Genomic DNA, 17,903 nt, shown 5'->3' with positions numbered 1-17,903 from the left:
GCCTACCTTGTGCATTCTCATCAAATAACACCAGTGTTTTTCTTCACCTACAACACAGTATCATCATGAAACTTTAAACAGGGAACTTCCAAAAAAGCGTGTGTGTGTGTGTGCATCAGAAGCCACACTCTCTTGTGGTGTCACGCTTACACACTACCCAGAATAAAAAGGATCATCCTTTCAGTGTGAGGTGTGAGATTCACAGCTGAATTATTGATCCCACTGCCTCAGTTATTCTGGCCTGTATCACTTTGCCTGTGTTGAATATTTATTCGTTCGTTGAATTTACTTTGTTTACTTGTTGCTTCTCTCTCTCTCTCTCTCTTTTCTGTTTGTGATACACACGAGCCTTGTGATAGTGATTTAGGAAAGGTGTTTCACACACGCAAATATCGGTGAGGACGACAAGGCACATCAAATGCTACTAAAATTGATAAAATCTGATTCAGATCAATTCTGTCCAAGTTACCATCCTCAACGACTTGGGAGAACTAATGCCAGCTCAGATAAAATCCTTGCCATGTTTTACAACGAGCACAGACGAGGGGCTTGTCGATTTAACCCTCGTCGTATCAGTGATCGACACTCATGCTTTGGCGGTTCTCGTGGTAGCTTTGGTCAGCAGTGTGCCGTCGGCCATTTGATACGACAAAAAACTGTCTGTCATTCACCGTCGCTTCGGCTGATCTTTCCAAAATTGTTCGGGAATAACAGCGAGTAAATTTTACAACTTTTACTCTTTCATTTTTCAGGCTTTCTCAAATATTACTGGCCAGAAATTATTCTGGTCATGCGAGCCTACAAACAGCTCTTCGTGTGCAATGTCTTAGGTAACAGAAACGTCTGTACGTAGATAAGAGAAAACAAGAAAAGGAAATAAAGAAACTACATTAATGAACAAATAAATAATTGCATCCTAACAAGCAATGCAATGACCATCAGTATCAATGGTATTTACTCCCATTTCGGCAACTAATGAATGATGAAAGGAAAGAATAAATAAATAAAAATAGGTGGGAAATATGGAAAGATCATCCCATTCACATTTTTTTAATCTCTGAATCAATCAGGAGGGGAGAGTGTGAGGCCGACCCACCTACAATTTTTACATAACACCTGTGACTACCACTCCGCCACTGTAACAAGTTTGCTTGGTCGCCATCAATGAAAACACAGGCATATATGAAATTATATTAATGCTAAATGACCACACTTGAGAAACCCTGAACAGAACGGCCATGAGTGGGAAAAATCTGAAAACAAAATTAAACCAGAAAACAAAACCATTACCTGTTTGTGTGTGCAAACGAGCACGTACGACAAACGCAGGACATCTTGCACCTCATCATATGAATGACAGCTCTTGTGTTCCTGTGGTTTTCTGATTTTTTTCTTCTTCTTAATTTTTGTTTTCTCTGTTGCAGACATCTCTGGTTACGCGTTGCCAGACATTCGATGAGACCTCTGAAGTTCTGATACTGACCTCCGCGATTTGAGGAGGATAAATCATGAGTATTTTCACTGATATTGCTTCTATTAATACTTCTAATACCATTACTAACGATATAAATAATAACAGTAGTAGTATAATATGAATATTATTACTGAATTTCTAATAATAACAGTAGTAGCATACTATGAATACTATTACTGAATTTCTAACTCACATGGGAATCAAGTTTGGGACTCAGATGAAAGGCAAGGGAGCCACCAACTTACCCACAGAAGCCATTCACAAAGTTGGAACCAAAGCGCTTCTGTACCTGAGGTGACCACTTTACCCAACTTCCTGACCCACCAGTGACCAACTGACGGCATTTCATTCAAATTACCCATTCTCAGTAAATATGATGGAAGTTGAGTAAAACTCGCTGGTCACCTGACCAGGTAACGCCTCAGCTAAAGACGTACTTAAGTTTTAACGTCTTTTATGGCATCTGTGGGTCAGTGGGAGGCGGTCTTGTCCTTACATTTGAGAGTTCTGGGTCCGATTCTGATGCAAGTTCGAAATTAGTTTCTATTTAACAAGTGATTACGTGCTGATTAGCCTATTTCCATTACTTTTACTGCTATTACTAATGATAGTAAAACTCTTGGTAAACATCATTATACAGTAAGTGTTATTGCTGCTATCAATTAATATTTTTTCGTTATATGCCCTTATTTATCACTTTTCCTATAATTTTCTCTCTCTCTCTCTCTCTCTCTCTCTCTCTCTCTCTCTCTGCAGGCTGAATTCCCTTTGGAACCCTCTTGGGTTTATGGTCCGTTGACTCAGCCCATAAGGACTTTCAGCTGAAGTTGTAGAGAAAGAACCAAAGTCTTTCAAGACGAGGTTGTTGGCCCCTGCTCTTCTCCAGCCGTGGGTGAGACACGCAATTTCGACTAACCATCAGGCACCTAACTAGGGATGCACCGGAACCGGAACTATCAGAAAGCTCAGAGTGGAACCGGAACTAGAAAATTTTGGGCGATTATTCGTGCTAAAAGAATGAAAGAAACTGGACTCTAGACATAAGCTGAAGTTCATGAAAGGTGAGAAGGAGCAAGTAAAATCATGGCTGTTACATGAAATTCAGAGCAGTCTGGAGGAATGTAGAAATGTGGCAAGGAAAGTAAGAACAATGAAGACTTAATATATCCGTTAACACGCCTGATGACGCCAAATATACTGAAGATCACAAAAACTGTACTGACTCTCTGCCAAAGCCAATGTACACCTTACAGGAGGAAATTCACCGTGACTTCCTCAGCAGTTTCAGTGAAGATGATGATAAGGCGGACGATATATTCAGAAAACCTGTACAGGGGCAAATATCGGTTGATGACCAGGCTGGAGAATGAGGAACGTTGAACTGAAACAGCTAATTAAATTGCCAAGTATGCTAATGGTGCAACAGCTGAGAAACTTATGCTACTATAGCAGGACTCTGCATTACTTTTTCCCACTGTTATCCAAAGTTGCCAGATAGTAACTGTCCTGTCCTGCTTCTTCAGTTTGCTCTGAAAGGATATTTTCCAAAGCTGGCAATATATTTGGGGAGTAACATTCTCCCCTAATACTTAAAAAGGAGACCAGTCCTATTTCTCCATCCTAATCTTCCTGACTTCCAACTCGCAGACCCTAGCAAATGAATGCACGCAGTTCAGTGCAGTCACCACACACCTTTCAGTTTCAGCATCCTAATGAAGAGCTGGGACATTCTGCAAATACGTTACCACTGGTTTATAAATTGACTGATTGGTTAACGTTTGTCTTGCATGTTTTCCAGTGTTTTTAAAATACAACCACAGTATGTTATTAACCACGCATTTCAAGTAGTATGCTAACTGCTTAGATGTAACATACAAGTTCCTTTTCCGGCCGGTTATCTTACAACAGTTGCGCCGGAACTTCAAAAACATTGCACTTCCTACCGGAAGTAACCTGCCGGAACCAAGTTCCGGAGCACCTCTACACCTAATCCTCAGCTTAAGTCGACGGACGCAGAAGGGTTCAATTAAAACAGTCTTGAAGCGTTCCTGTAAGACTGGAGATAAAACCCGAGACCTCTCGCTGGTGCAGTGAACGTCCTACCCACTGGACCACGAGCATCCCTCTTCTGAATTCAGTATCATTATTACTTAAGCACGACGAAGGGGATTGGAGTGGCATATCCATAAGGGGTAAGGGGTTGACGTGCTGTTAATGAACTTCCGTATCTATAGAGGGTGAATAAAGCAGTGATAGCTGAAATGTTATTCTTTGACGGAAATTGCAATAAACAAATAAAAAATCAATAAATAAAAGAAACAAATAAATAATGAACACGTCAGCAAAATTCGCGTCGGGCTCCTCCAGAAAAGGTCAGCAGTTAAAAGCCTTCCATTTTTTTCCGCAGATGGACCTGGTGGAAATTAAAACATTTCTCTCCTGTTCCCAACAGCCGGCCGGTCACGCCCACGTCTAATTGGGTACACATGGGGGTTCCTGGGCGCCTTATGGCAAAACACGCCCACACCACCGAAGATCATTGCCCTTTTCTCGTCTGTCTTCTTATTTTCATTTTCTTAATCTTTCATTCGTATTTATCTTACTTTTAAACCTTACTTCTTCTGTTCTATGACCACTGGCTATCCACACTTTTGTCTCTCTTTAAGGTCAAGAGTGACCTTTCCTCACTCCATTCTTTCTAAGGTCAAACGTGACCTTTCCTCACTCCAGTCTCCCTCTTGGCCCTTAGGTCAAGTTTCATCTCGTTCATTTCTCTCTTCCTATCTCTCTCTCTCTCTCTCTCTTTCCTAATCGAAGGCCAAGTGTGACCTCACCTGAACCCTCTCTCTCTCTCTCTCATTTCCTCCTTTAAGGTCAAGCGTGACCTTTAAATGTCACCTGTTGCTCAAACAACAACGAAAGAAATCTGACCGCCGCCGTCGCAGAAGTTACAAGTCACTGTTGCACATTCTCTTCGAGTGGAAAGGCGTCAGTTCGATTCTCTTTGGCCCAATGGCACATGAGTTGGCATCTCATAAGAGTCCACATCAATGCCTCACGGCGTTCTCGTTTCTCTCTCTCTCTCTCTCTCTCTCTCTCTCTCTCTCTCTCTCTCTCATCTTCGAGCCCTCTCACAGCACAAACATCCATACACGCATCTACGCACATGTACATATATGCATAAAACAGATCACATACAAGATATACGCACATGTACATATATGCATAAATATATATACATATATACAATATATATATATATATATATATATATATATATATATATATATATATATATATATATAAAGCCAACATTAAACTGCTTCTCCCACAACAGGCCAACTGCTAAAATAACTGTAAGTGGCAATTTCAAACTTTAACAACTTTAGCAAAAGGACATGTGTAAGATATTAGCGCATATATATATATATATATATATATATATATATATATATATATATATATATATATATATATATATATATATATATATATATATATATATATATATATATATATATATATATATATATATATAAACAGTACAGGAATGGAAAGGCCTTAATATCTAGGACAGAGATAAAAAGCGCAGTCTGTGTGGGCAGGTCTGACAAGCTGCTGGTGAGATATCGGCGTAGCTGACTGAAGCAAGCAGCTGATGTCAGCTGAATGTCTAGGCTCAAGTAAAATTACGAATGTGGCAGTGGCATTGTCATTTTTTCCTTTGGGGCCACCCCTCTCAGAAGGAAAACAGCTTAATAATAATAATAATAATAATAATAATAATAATAATAATAATAATAATAATAATAATAATAATAATAATAATCCAGAAAAACTCCTTAACAAAACGAACAAAAACACTTGAGGGAAAATGTGATATAAGAAACATTTCACAGCACAAAGTGGCATCATCTACGTCCTGGTATCTTGTCTGTACGTATGTCTGTCTGTCCGTATGTGAGTGGGTCGGCCAGGCAACCTCAAGTACCCCCTCGACAGATGCAAACGAGAGCTTTGTATCTCAACGAGTCTTATATTTCATTTCGGAATATTGGGGTCCGTTTTTCCACGTCGTTCTCTCTCTCTCTCTGTCTCTCTCTCTCGTTCTTTTTCTGTAAGGGTTGCCCTGTTATTTGTTGTCATACCCTTGACCCTTATTTTTTAAATTTCCTCTCACTCCTAGTCCTGTTTTCCTTGGTTTCACATTTTTTCTAATATTTTTCTTTTTTTTCTTTCACTCTCAGTCTTGTTTTCCCTTGGTTTCACATTTTTTCTAGTATTTTTCTTTTTTCTTTCACTCTTAGTCTTATTTTTCCTTGGTTTCACAATTTTTCTAATATTTCTTTCTTTTTTTGTTTCACTCTTGGTCTTGTTTTTCCTTGGTTTCATATTTTTTCCTAATTTTCTTTCGCTCTTAGTCTCGTTTTTCCTTAGTTTCATAATTTTTTTTACCATCTACACATTTCTTTATATCCTCCCCCCTACCCCCACCCCTTTCAGCCGTGACCTAGTTTTCATCCCGGTCGCGCCGAGGCGAGTCATGCATTTGTGAAAGGCTAGGTCACACGAGACTCGGAGACAAAGGAAAGCAAAGAATAACAGAGGAAAACAAAAGGAAGACAAGGGAGAACAAAGAAAGACAAAGCAAATGGCGTGAGTCTGTTACGTCACAAAGATCACCTCCTGGGTTGGTTTGGTACGGTCCGCTCCTCGTCTTTCTTTTTTCCTGGAAAAATGTGGCAAAGTTGGGGTGGCATGGTTCGTTGATGCGAATTTGAGAGAGAGAGAGAGAGAGAGAGAGAGAGAGAGAGAGAGAGAGAGAGAGAGAGAGAGAGAGAGTAACACCTATCTTTAAAAATAAGAAAAAAGATGGGTATGTATGTATGTATGTATAACTGATTCACGAAGATATGGAACATGATGAATGTATAAATAAAGGCAACTGCCTTCTTGGTATTTGCTTTTATATATAAACACACACACACACACACACACACACACACACATATATATATATATATATATATATATATATATATATATATATATATCTGGGAATATAAAGTCACGCGTGTATAACTAAAAAAAATTTTTATAGTGAAAAATAAACCTAGCACTTTCCCAACAAATTCGCTCAATTCAAAGCACCATTCAAAAATATTCCTTCAACTTTTGTGTCCCAATTATACTACCATTAAATCCTTTCTAACTGTGAAAAACGAGTCATAAACAAATGAAGAACGACAGCAACAGGTTACGCGAATTAAACGCACGTTATTACGGCGAAGAAATCCATACTTATTCTTAGTTCTACAGTTTCCAGGTTTTGGCCAAATTTCAACTGGTATCTCAAATGATTAGGTATCATTAAATTAAAACACTTAATTGGTACCAGAGCAAATTGGCCACCTATATTATTTTGCCGAGTAAAACTTTTCAGAATGAGAAAGGAAAAAATGACTTAACACACGGCTAGATGTATTGTGGAATAAACTACAAACAGTAAACACACACAAAACAAAAAAAAACTAAGAAACAACTGAGAGAAATGACAGGAAGAACTCTTCTGGGCACTAGAACAGAATCCACAAGACGACAATACTGTCAGGAAAACTGTCATAGTTTTACCCTAAGCAGAATGATTTTCTTTAACCTTCGATCTCTCGATTACACGCTGTTACAGATAAACCTATATTTAGAATGATAATCAGCTCTTAGCAGCTGCAGTATTCCTTGGAAAACCTGAAATGATAAACACATACAAACACACTTACCTAAAACATGAATCATAAACGAAGCGAAGACTACCATCCAGCCCCACCCTCCGTCAGGAGGATTTGGCAGGGTAGACGCCTTCCCCTCCGCCTGTTGCAGGCTATTGGCGCCCTCAGCTCCTTCTCGTTTCTCTTCCATATCTGATTTTCTAGGGGGCGTCTCGTGCTGGGGTACTGTCATGTCTTGGAATGGAAGGCAATGTACCTATTCTTCCCCTTCTGATGCCCGTTTACTCGTACTTTTCAAATCAATGTTTTGAGGAACTGTTCAGTGCAAAAGATTTTCTTTGTTAAAAAAAAAAGTTACTACTATCTCCTTGGCCTTGTTATTTATTTCTGCAATCACCACGATCTTAAACTTTCAAGCTTTCATAAATCTGTGCAATGCTTTACAACTTCGATTTTTAACCTTTTAATCACTCGTACAGACTAAAATATATTCACAGCACTAGCTTAGGCCTACGATTTAAAACAATTTAAGACAGGTCTATAACACACTTCTCGTACTCTTATAAAAATCCATAGATAATGAGATTGGTGACGGGGACATTAAACAGCACCAGCTTATCACAATGGAAAAAGGTTATTTTCTCGTTCATTTGAAAAAATGGGAACTTGGCGTGGCTACAGGGCTTACGCGATGCGCAGGCATTCAAACTCCTACGAGCACATTAGAATGAAAAGAAGGAATGTGAAACTTTGGTTTATCTCACCCGATATAGATATATAATTTGTGCTTTTACGGTATAAAATGGGGGAGGGAGAAACGTTCTGTTACACAGTCTGTTGCTAAGGGTGTTTTGGTATTATATATAGATGGCCCCCGTAGACTGGCAGAGCTAAATATAGCAAGTATCAGCAGCAGGAGCAGAAGCGCTGCAACAACAGCTGATCGACGTAAACAAAGAGCTCTAGACTCACTCGGCCTGCACAGGAAAACGTTTATTATTCTTCTTATTTAACTGTTCTGTATATTCCGCTGTCGACTGGCTTTTTAATAATCTACTGTGTGCGATTACCTTCTATCTTCCAACGCTCTCTGGGCGGTGTACATGACCTGGGATCGAATCGAATGATAAAAAACTACAGGTATGACATTCCTACTACGAATTTTGCTTCTTGCCTTTTCCGAGAATGAAAAACGAGACAGATAAAAAACCCAACGTTATCTATCTACCATGAGGTTGGCGATTGCTTGGACGTGTCGGTGTGTGTTTTAGCAAATCTCCCAACTTCCACGCATTATCGGTTGGCCTAAAATCGATGAGGAGGAGTCGAGAGAGAGAGCTGGCAGGGAGCAACACCACTACCACCACCACCACCAGCAACAACAACAACAACAACGTTGACGTGGAAAGATTCGACTTCACAGTTCCGCAGCCCAGCTGTGCTCAACGCCATCACAACGGGGGACCTTCAAAATATCTCACTTCCACGCCGCGATATCTATGCCACTGCCACGCTTACCATAGGCCTCTCGCAACGACACAGGTCTACTGCTGCAAATGGCGGCCGAAGCACCACCACTTCCTCCTCCGGGATAGTCCGTATCACCAAAGGCCATCTAAAAGCAACACCTCGGTCATTCGTCCACTCCAACGCCCCCAAGACGCATGAAGGTGAATCCCTCTGAAAGGGGCGTGCTTCCCGCCCACAGGTGAGTGTTCAGCGTCTTCAGAGATGTTCCCCCGGAACGGGAAAACACCGATAGCACCACTTTGTCAAATGAAATGGACGCCGGAAGAACAACGGACCCAGTTCACAGTGCACATGGAACACGAGCGAGGTCGCGAGGCTAACGCATCTCCTCCCCTCGGAAAGGTCCGTGCCAGACTGACGGCGGGACGGCGACGTAGCCACGGCAAGAAGACTGCCGAGGCTGCTGCTGCTGCTGCAGGCAGACAGGCAGCCTTGGGTGGCTGGCAGGGCTGCCATTCACGGTAGATGGATGGAGGAAGGGGATGGAGGTTTTTTTTTTTTGTGTGTGTGTATGGGGGAGATGGGAAGGGGGGAGGATGTGGGGGTTGGTACGTCGATAACACAGATAACAATGAACATGTTCAAGACTCTAATATTGAAGAGCCGTCTGTTGGTTGGGAGCATTCTGTCTACCAGGGAGGGAGGAACTAGGAGATTTCCTTAATGCCTTATTTTTTCTGTATGTTCCGTCTTTACTTCATTGCGTAGGGAAGAGAGAGAACGACTGAGACTGAAGAAGAAGAAGAACAAAAACGATTAAAACAAGCTCGGAGCACCTTCGTCTTGAAAGGAAGCTGCACCAAGGTGTAGGCCTAGTTTGAGTTGTAGGTCAGTGGGCTCCTCACCTAGTTGGTCGTTATCACGTTCCTAGCATAAAGAAATGTTGATGGAATACATATTTCTATGGCTTTTTAAATGTTGTTAAATGATATAGTGGAAAATAACGTGTCAGAAAGTATAATGGCAACTGGCTTATGTTATGAAGGTAGGCCTAACTTGAAAAAAAAAAAACTGGTTGGAACAATAACTGCACTGCTATTTCTCCCCTTGAGAGGTAAAGCAAGTTATATCTAGGTAGATGGATAAAGTTATTGCAAATATGGGTAGTAAGTAGATAGCTTGTAAAACTCTAAGGGTTTTACATACACTGTTTTATACTGCTCTCTCTCTCTCTCTCTCTCTCTCTCTCTCTCTCTCTCTCTCTCTCTCTCTCTCTATATATATATATATATATATATATATATATATATATATATATATATATATATATATATATATATTATTTATACATTTATCATAGAAACCGCACTAACACTTCAACAGTACTTAACAAAAACATTATTCATCTAGAGCGAAACATTCAGTGAAGGTTACCACCAATTGTCATCAAAATTCGTTCAGCCATTCCTGAGATATGTTGTTGGTGTTTCTGCCATTGCTCGTAAGATTTATGGCTTCTCTGAGTTTTTTGTAAGTAATTACTAATATCTGTTGTTATTGATATCGATAATAATTAAAATATTAGTATTAATAACTAAGAATCACGCTCACTAACATAGAAAGCATCCAATATCGTCGTTTTTGATTAATTTCGTTAATAAATCTAATTGTCGACTCACTGTCAACATATAAACTTATATATTAACACCGCTCTCAAATTCAAAGTACATTAAAATGTTTAAATCAAATTATAGGGATGGTTGACATCAATAATGGTAATATGCAATGAATATCTCGTCATATTACCATCAAATTGTTTATAATAGTCAATATCGTGATAACTGTAACATTAATCATTTCAGTTTCGGACTAATAAAACACATTATGTCTATGTATACGCCTATATACATATACATACACACACACACACACACACACACACACATATATATATATATATATATATATATATATATTATAATGTATATATATTACATATATAGAAGAATGAATTTTTATCACATCACCGTGATTTATATGCAAGCATTGAGCTACAAATGCCGTCTAATACCCAATTCGCTCTATTGAAATAATGTATGTATATACTACAAATGCAGCAGCCGGTCGAGGTTACAAGCCTACCCCACCGCCAAATCAAAGTCCTTCAAAGAAGGCACCTCTACCCCATATAAAAATGGGTATACGTTAAAACGAAGAAGAAGATACTGTATATGTATACCGAAGGGGAATCATAACTGATAGGCAGTTCGTCGTCTCACGGGCTTAAACTGCCGAACATCCGGCTATACATATTATGTATACATATATTATTTCCTAGGTAGAGCGAATTGGATATAAAACGACATTTGTAGCTTAATGCTTGTATACTGTATTATTATGTATGTATATATATGTATATATACATACATATATATGTATATATATACATATATATACATATATTTAAAAAATTGAGGGCAGTGGAAACAGACTGGTACACAAAATCATCTTTCTTTGCGCCGACGTTTCAAGACAACTAGTCTCATTTTCAAGACTGCAATAAAAGAGTAAATATTGTGAATTATAAATACATATAAATTATACAAAAATCTTTTTATAAAACATTTGTAAATAAAGGATAGTTTAAGCATAGCCGGAGGTACTAACCTATATAGAAGGGGGAAGGAGGGCGACTGGATTGTGGAATGGAAAAGAGAAAAGCGGAAGAGAGAGAGAGAGACGACAAGAGAGAGAGAGAAGAGGGGGGTGGAGGTTTTGACCATTCAACAATGGTACTGTCTGTTTGATAATTAGCGATTCCAGAATAGAGAGTGCTAGCTCGGAAGAGGCCCTTGAAATGATTTTAAATTGATCATGTTTAATGTTATTACCACGCTTTCTGATGGCATGCTCTCTGATATTTGAAAATTCGGGTTTAGGCCTACTCAGTTTATTGCCCGTTCGATAGCTCACACCTTTGTGAGAATCGGCGCGTACCTATCCTTATTTACAAATGTTTTTAAAGAGACTTTTGTATAATTTACATGTATTTATAATTCACAATATTTATTCTTTTATTGCAGCCTTGAAAATGAGACTAGTTGTCTTGAAACGTCGGCACAAATAAAGATGAGTTTATGGACCAGTCTGTTTCCACTGCTCTCAATTTTTGGTATATCTGACTGATTTTCTGTTCTGCCTGTATCCTTATATATATATATATATATATATATATATATATATATATATATATATATATATATATATATATATATATATATATACATATATATAAATCTTAGCTTAATACTTTCAAAACCGGTGAGCATCCAGTTCAAGGATTAAAGAAATCTGAGTCCGCGTTAAAGAGAGATGCTCATTTGATCCTTACCCGGGCCACTGACCGGGCAAGGATGCAGAAGTATGAAAAATCCCGTTAAAGAAAAGAGAAACTCAGCCTCATTTTATTAATTTCTTTTTTAGTCTTGTATCAGGTTTCGAAAGGACTAGAAATGTCTTTATGAAAATGACTGAAATATATAGATAACTTAATTTAAGACTTGGTTATAGCATAGTCTTCGTACTAGGGAATATCTCTGTCTTGGGTGCAAGAAGGTACAGTAAAGAAATTGTCTTAGAACTGTGTGAAAATGACTGAAATATATAGATAATGTTATTAAACGCTTGGTTATAACATAGTCTCCGTGCTAGGGAATATCTCTGTCTTGGGTATGAGGAGGTACAGTATACTGGTTGCCCTGAGAATTATATAGAAATTGTTTATATAGTGAAGGGAGACTCGAGGTGGGCTGCTTATACACCAGCCAATAAATAGTTGCCCCTCGCTGCAAACATTGGCGGTCTGGCGAGAGTTTCACTGAGTCACAATGAGGCCAGAGGTTGAAGACTGAATTACTGGGGGTCTTCACATTCTTGATAATAGAAGTTAGTCTTTGAATAGAAACATTACTTTTTTTGTGTGTATTTGGCAATTGTACTGACAATCAGCCTCTAATAGCCATTGATGTTTCTTAATATACTGGACGTTTTTCTACCTGGGTCCCCTCCTCAGGTGAGCAAGTGTGTGCTACCGATCTTTCTTGAAGACCGTGATGAGAGAGAGAGAGAGAGAGAGAGAGAGAGAGAGAGAGAGAGAGAGAGAGACTTCACTGTTAGATACAGGTATTTGTAAAAGATTTCTGATAAGTCACTGTTGTCTTTAGCTGTGAATTACGTACCTGGAGTTAGTCAGCTGTGGAAGAATATATATATATATATATATATATATATATATATATATATATATATATATAATATACCTATGTATATAATATATATATATATATATATATATATATATATATATATATATATATATATATATATATATATCTATAACTATCTTTATCTATAACTAAAATACCTCTCTCTCTCTCTCTCTCTCTCTCTCTCTCTCTCTCTCTCTCTCTCTCTCTCACTGACCCATTATTATCTTTTGCCCATCAAGTTACTACGAACTGGCCTTTCTAGTTTTCAGAGGCAATGGCGCAAAAAAAAAAAAAAACATCACGTGGCGAAGGTGAAAGTACAGAGGGTTTTTTGGGTAAAGCTAAACACGTGCGCCCCTCTGTGGAAGGATGACGCATGGGTCTCTCTCTCTCTCTCTCTCTCTCTCTCTCTCTCTCTCTCTCTCTCTCTCTCTCTCTCGTCGTTTCGTTTTCTGTTTTTTCCCTCTTCGAAACGCCGGTAGGATAGAGTCATCAGGCAAGCGTCTCTCTCTCTCTCTCTCTCTCTCTCTCTCTCTCTCTCTCTCTCTCTCTCTTCGTTTCGTGTTCTATCTTTTTCCTCTTTGAAACGCCGTTTCTCTCTCTCTCTCTCTCTCTCTCTCTCTCTCTCTCTGTTGATTTCTTGTTGTCTTTTTCTCTTAGAAACGCCGGTAGGATAGTCATTAGGCAAGCGTCGTTCTCTCTCTGTGTGTGTGTGTGTCTCTCTCTCTCTCTCTCTCTCTCTCTCTCTCTGTTCATTTCGTGTTGTCTTTTTCTCTTTGAAACGCCGATAGGACAGAGTCATCAGGCAAGCGTCACTCCCCAACCCACCCTCCTCTCTCTCTCTCTCTCTCTCTCTCTCTCTCTCTCTCTCTCTCTCTCTCTCTCTCTTCCGAGACAACTCCACGTGGATCGAACGTCATGTCAGTCAAAGATGGAGTGCATTTCCCGTAGAGTGTTATAACCTCACTATATTTTGTCATTGGTAATTTTAATAGCCACAGTGCCCTCTCACCTTCTCGAATTCTTCACACTTTTTGGATAAGCCTGTCAGTACAAAGCCTGAGATCTAAATGCTCTCTCTCTCTCTCTCTCTCTCTCTCTCTATATATATATATATATATATATATATATATATATATATATATATATATATATATATATATATATATATATATATATATATATATATGATTATATATTTTGATTTTGTTTTGATAAGCAGGAATATGATTTTAAATTAGAAATGGCAGCTGAGTGAAATCAGTTCCGAATCTTATATCAGCTGTTCCTTATCGTCTGTAGCTAACGCAGAAAAACGGCGCATTTCAAATTCTTATCTGAAGAAGAATGACTCAAAAAATACGTGGCGGCTTCAGATGGCTATTATCGTTATTGAAGCATTTATTAGTGCATTTATTCATTTTGGCGTTGCTGAAAAATATCACGTTTTCTTCATGGAAAGCTCCTTCCTAGCGGCTTGTGTCAAACCCAGGACAATAGTGATGTAAGATTTGATAAGCTACGTTTATGATACGCTGCAAACTTGCTTGGTACAATATTAAATTAAAAACTTTGCAATGGAAATTAGTTTTCAGAGAACATTAGTTAACCTGTTCGTGTTATTTTCAGCCGTTTTTTACTCTAAAATTTAAAAGATTGCAGTTGTGAAATATTATCTGTCATTTCAGAATAACTGAATTAAGTGAGAACACTATTTGAACAACTTAGGAATTGTATACACACACACATATGTATATATATACACACATAATATATATATATATATATAAACATATATATATATATATATATATATAATGATTATTCAACTTATAATCAATTTTAGTTTTCTGTAAAAGAAAACTCTTGTGCCGGCTTTGTCTGTCCGTCCGCACTTTTTTATGTTTGCACTTTTTCTGTCCTCCCTCGGATCTTAAAAACTACTAAGGCTAGAGGGCTGCAAATTGGGATGGTGACCATTCACCCCTCAATCATCAAACATACCAAATTGCAGCCCTCTAGCCTCAGTAATTTTTATTTTACTTTAGGTTAAAGTTAGCGACGATATAGAATAGGCCACCACCGGGCCGTAGTTAAAGTTTCATGGGCCGCGGCTCATACAGCATTATAACGAGACCAACGAAAGATAGATCTAATTTTCGGTGGCCTTGATTATACGCTGTAGCGGCTGTGCAGAAAACTCGATGGCGCCGAAGAAACTTCGGCGCATTTTTTACTTGTTTTTTTCTAGAGAACATTAGTTAAACTGTTCGTCTAATTTGAAAGTTTTCGTTCTAAAATCTAAAAGATTGCAATTGTAAAATGCTATCTGCGTTATTTTAGAACAACTGAAGTTAGTGAGACCACCATTTGAATAACTTATACATTAAACGTAATGATTTTTTAATAAAATTCTTTTATTTTTAGACTTATCCAATAAAAGAAAAAGTTCGCAGGGTCCTTCAGATGCACTGCGTGACTGACATGATACTCTGCCAAGGTTTTTTTTTTTTAAATTTCTAATGCATGTTTTTCTTAGAACAATATATGTGAATCAAACCGGATTTTTTTATGGATTTTCAGAAGTAGTCGATTTCTTTCTATTTCTGGCTATTCTTTGTGCATTATTTTTAGTTTTCTGTAAAAATAAACTATTGTGCCGGCTTGTTTGTCCGTCCGCCCTCAGATCTTAAAAACTACTGAGGCTAGAGGGCTGTAAATTGGTATGTTGATCCCCTTACATCTGCCGCTTTCCTTACCTCGACTGATGTTTATTGTATATATGTCCTAATACTTACCCTTTTTCCCCGTTAATGCCGTCAGTGCACCTCTCGCGGCGCACTGTAGGCACTACTTAAGGTTCTTTGCAGAGTCCCTTCGGCCCCTAGCTGCAACCCCTTTCATTCCTTTCACTGTACCTCCGCTCATATTCTCTTCCTTTCGTCTTGCCTTCCACTCTCTCTCAACAATTGTTTCATAGTGCAACTGCTATGAGGATTTCCTCCCGTTACACCTTTCAACTGTCAGTTTCCTTTTCAGCACTGAATGACCTCGTAGGTCCCAGCGCTTGGCCTTTGGCCTAAATTTTACATTTCATTCCTCTTACCCTGTTTCCTCCCACTTATCCCTCTTCATGTTCAACTCGTTCATGTGCAGATGATTCTACTCTAGACAGATCATCTTTACCTTCCCATCAGTCTTTGTAAGCTCGGTCTCAGTTTTTTTTAGGGTGAGGTTGCAAGCCCTATAGCTTACACTACAAATGCTATAGGAGTTTGTGTCGACATGATCTTGCCTTGCTTGGGGGTCACCCCTCCAGGGACTGAGCAAACCAAGCATTACTTAGACAACCAGTGGCATTCAGCAAGTGCGTTACTGCTTTTGCGTGTGCGTGTGTGTGTGTGTGCCACAGACCACTACCACCATAGTAATATATATATATATATATATATATATATATATATATATATATATATATATATATATATAGATATAGATATATTATACACTATGATGGTAGAAGCTTGTGACATAACAATGGTGTGATTAAAACACTTGATAGCAGATAGATATATAAACTTCTTTCACAAACCAAAATAAGATGATTATCACTTTGGCCTATCATAAACCATAGACGTGGCCTCATTCTAGCTAACAGAAGGGTCTTTCATGTAGAACGGCTCCTCGCTTTCAGTTAACGCTAAAATAAATTCCTCTGAACTATGGTACTACATTCTGCTTGAGACAACTGGTTGGGGATGACGTCAGGGTTTCTCCTCTCTCTCTTTCTCCTCCTCCTCCTCCTCCTCCTCCTCCTCCTCCTCCTCCTCCTCCTCCTCCTCCTCCCTCCTCCTCCTCCTCCTCCTCCTCCTCCTCCTCCTCCTCCTCCTCCTTAGCTATTTAATTATATATCGTTGCTCCAATTCTCGAAGATTCAGGTATAAGCTTTCGTTCCCAGTAGACGTTACGTAAAACTGGTTAACTAGGGCAGTCTGGATATATCTTGAATAAACAGATCACGTAAAAGCCTTTGTGAAAATCGTATCTAAATTGCTTTTGAGCATAATTAAATAAATAAAATTCACTGTCTATATAAGTGAAAGTTTCTTTAATGAAACGTACGTACGGAATTAACGGTTCTAGGACAAGAGGAATCATGCAAGAATTTTAATTTATTTCCTCAACGCTGCAACAGAAAACGGTGCTAAAGGAACAATACGTTTGAAAACAATTCATATATCCATCGACAGCTGAATCGATTAGTTCTTTGTATCCCCTGTATCAAACATAAGACTTAATTCGAATCCTGGTAGAACAGATGCACTACTCATATATATATATATATATATATATATATATATATATATATATATATATATATATATATATATATATATATGTGTGTGTGTGTGTGTGTGTGTGTGTGTGTGTGTGTGTGTGTGTGTGTGTGTATGTCAAGATTAGCGAACCCAACGTCTCCATGTCAAGCACAGCGAACCCAATGATTCCCATGTAAAGAATGGCCAACCATTTCCGGGTTCAAACTCCAATTCCACGTGAGGGCTAGTACTAAACACGGCGAAACAGTGATTCATCTACACTGTTTCGCCGTATTTAGTACTAGACCCTGGGGGGATCAAATGTATTTCGCCTTGTTTAGTGCTAGCCCCCTGGGGGATCAAATATCTGGTACCGAAGTGTTCATGTCTAGAACAGCGAACCTGATTATTCCCATGTAAAAAATAACGAACCCAATAATCTTCTTGTAAAAAATAGCGAACCCTGTTGTGAGTGGGTTCTCTAATCTTGACATGATCCTATACACACACACACACACACACACACACACACACACACACACACACATATATATATATATATATATATATATATATATATATATATATATATAATCCCACTAGATTTAAGTTATTCCCAAGGTAAAGTGAATTCGATATGAAAGAA

The 17,903-nt window shown here is 38.5% G+C and overlaps 1 protein-coding gene across 1 annotated transcript in view; it reads right to left on the bottom strand.

Moving 5' to 3' along the window:
* Positions 1-9,123, bottom strand: part of Mct1 (Monocarboxylate transporter 1) — a 99,947-nt gene extending 90,824 nt beyond the window's left edge. Inside the window, 1 exon segment of the mRNA XM_067088546.1 lies at positions 7,252-9,123. Within this exon segment, the coding sequence (XP_066944647.1) occupies positions 7,252-7,432 (181 nt within the window). The 5' untranslated portion in view covers positions 7,433-9,123.
* Between the last annotated feature and the right edge of the window lie 8,780 nt (positions 9,124-17,903).

This window comes from Macrobrachium rosenbergii, chromosome 45 (genome assembly GCF_040412425.1).
Source record: "Macrobrachium rosenbergii isolate ZJJX-2024 chromosome 45, ASM4041242v1, whole genome shotgun sequence".
Lineage (NCBI taxonomy): Eukaryota > Metazoa > Arthropoda > Malacostraca > Decapoda > Palaemonidae > Macrobrachium > Macrobrachium rosenbergii.
This window is presented reverse-complemented; position numbering and strand designations above follow the sequence as displayed.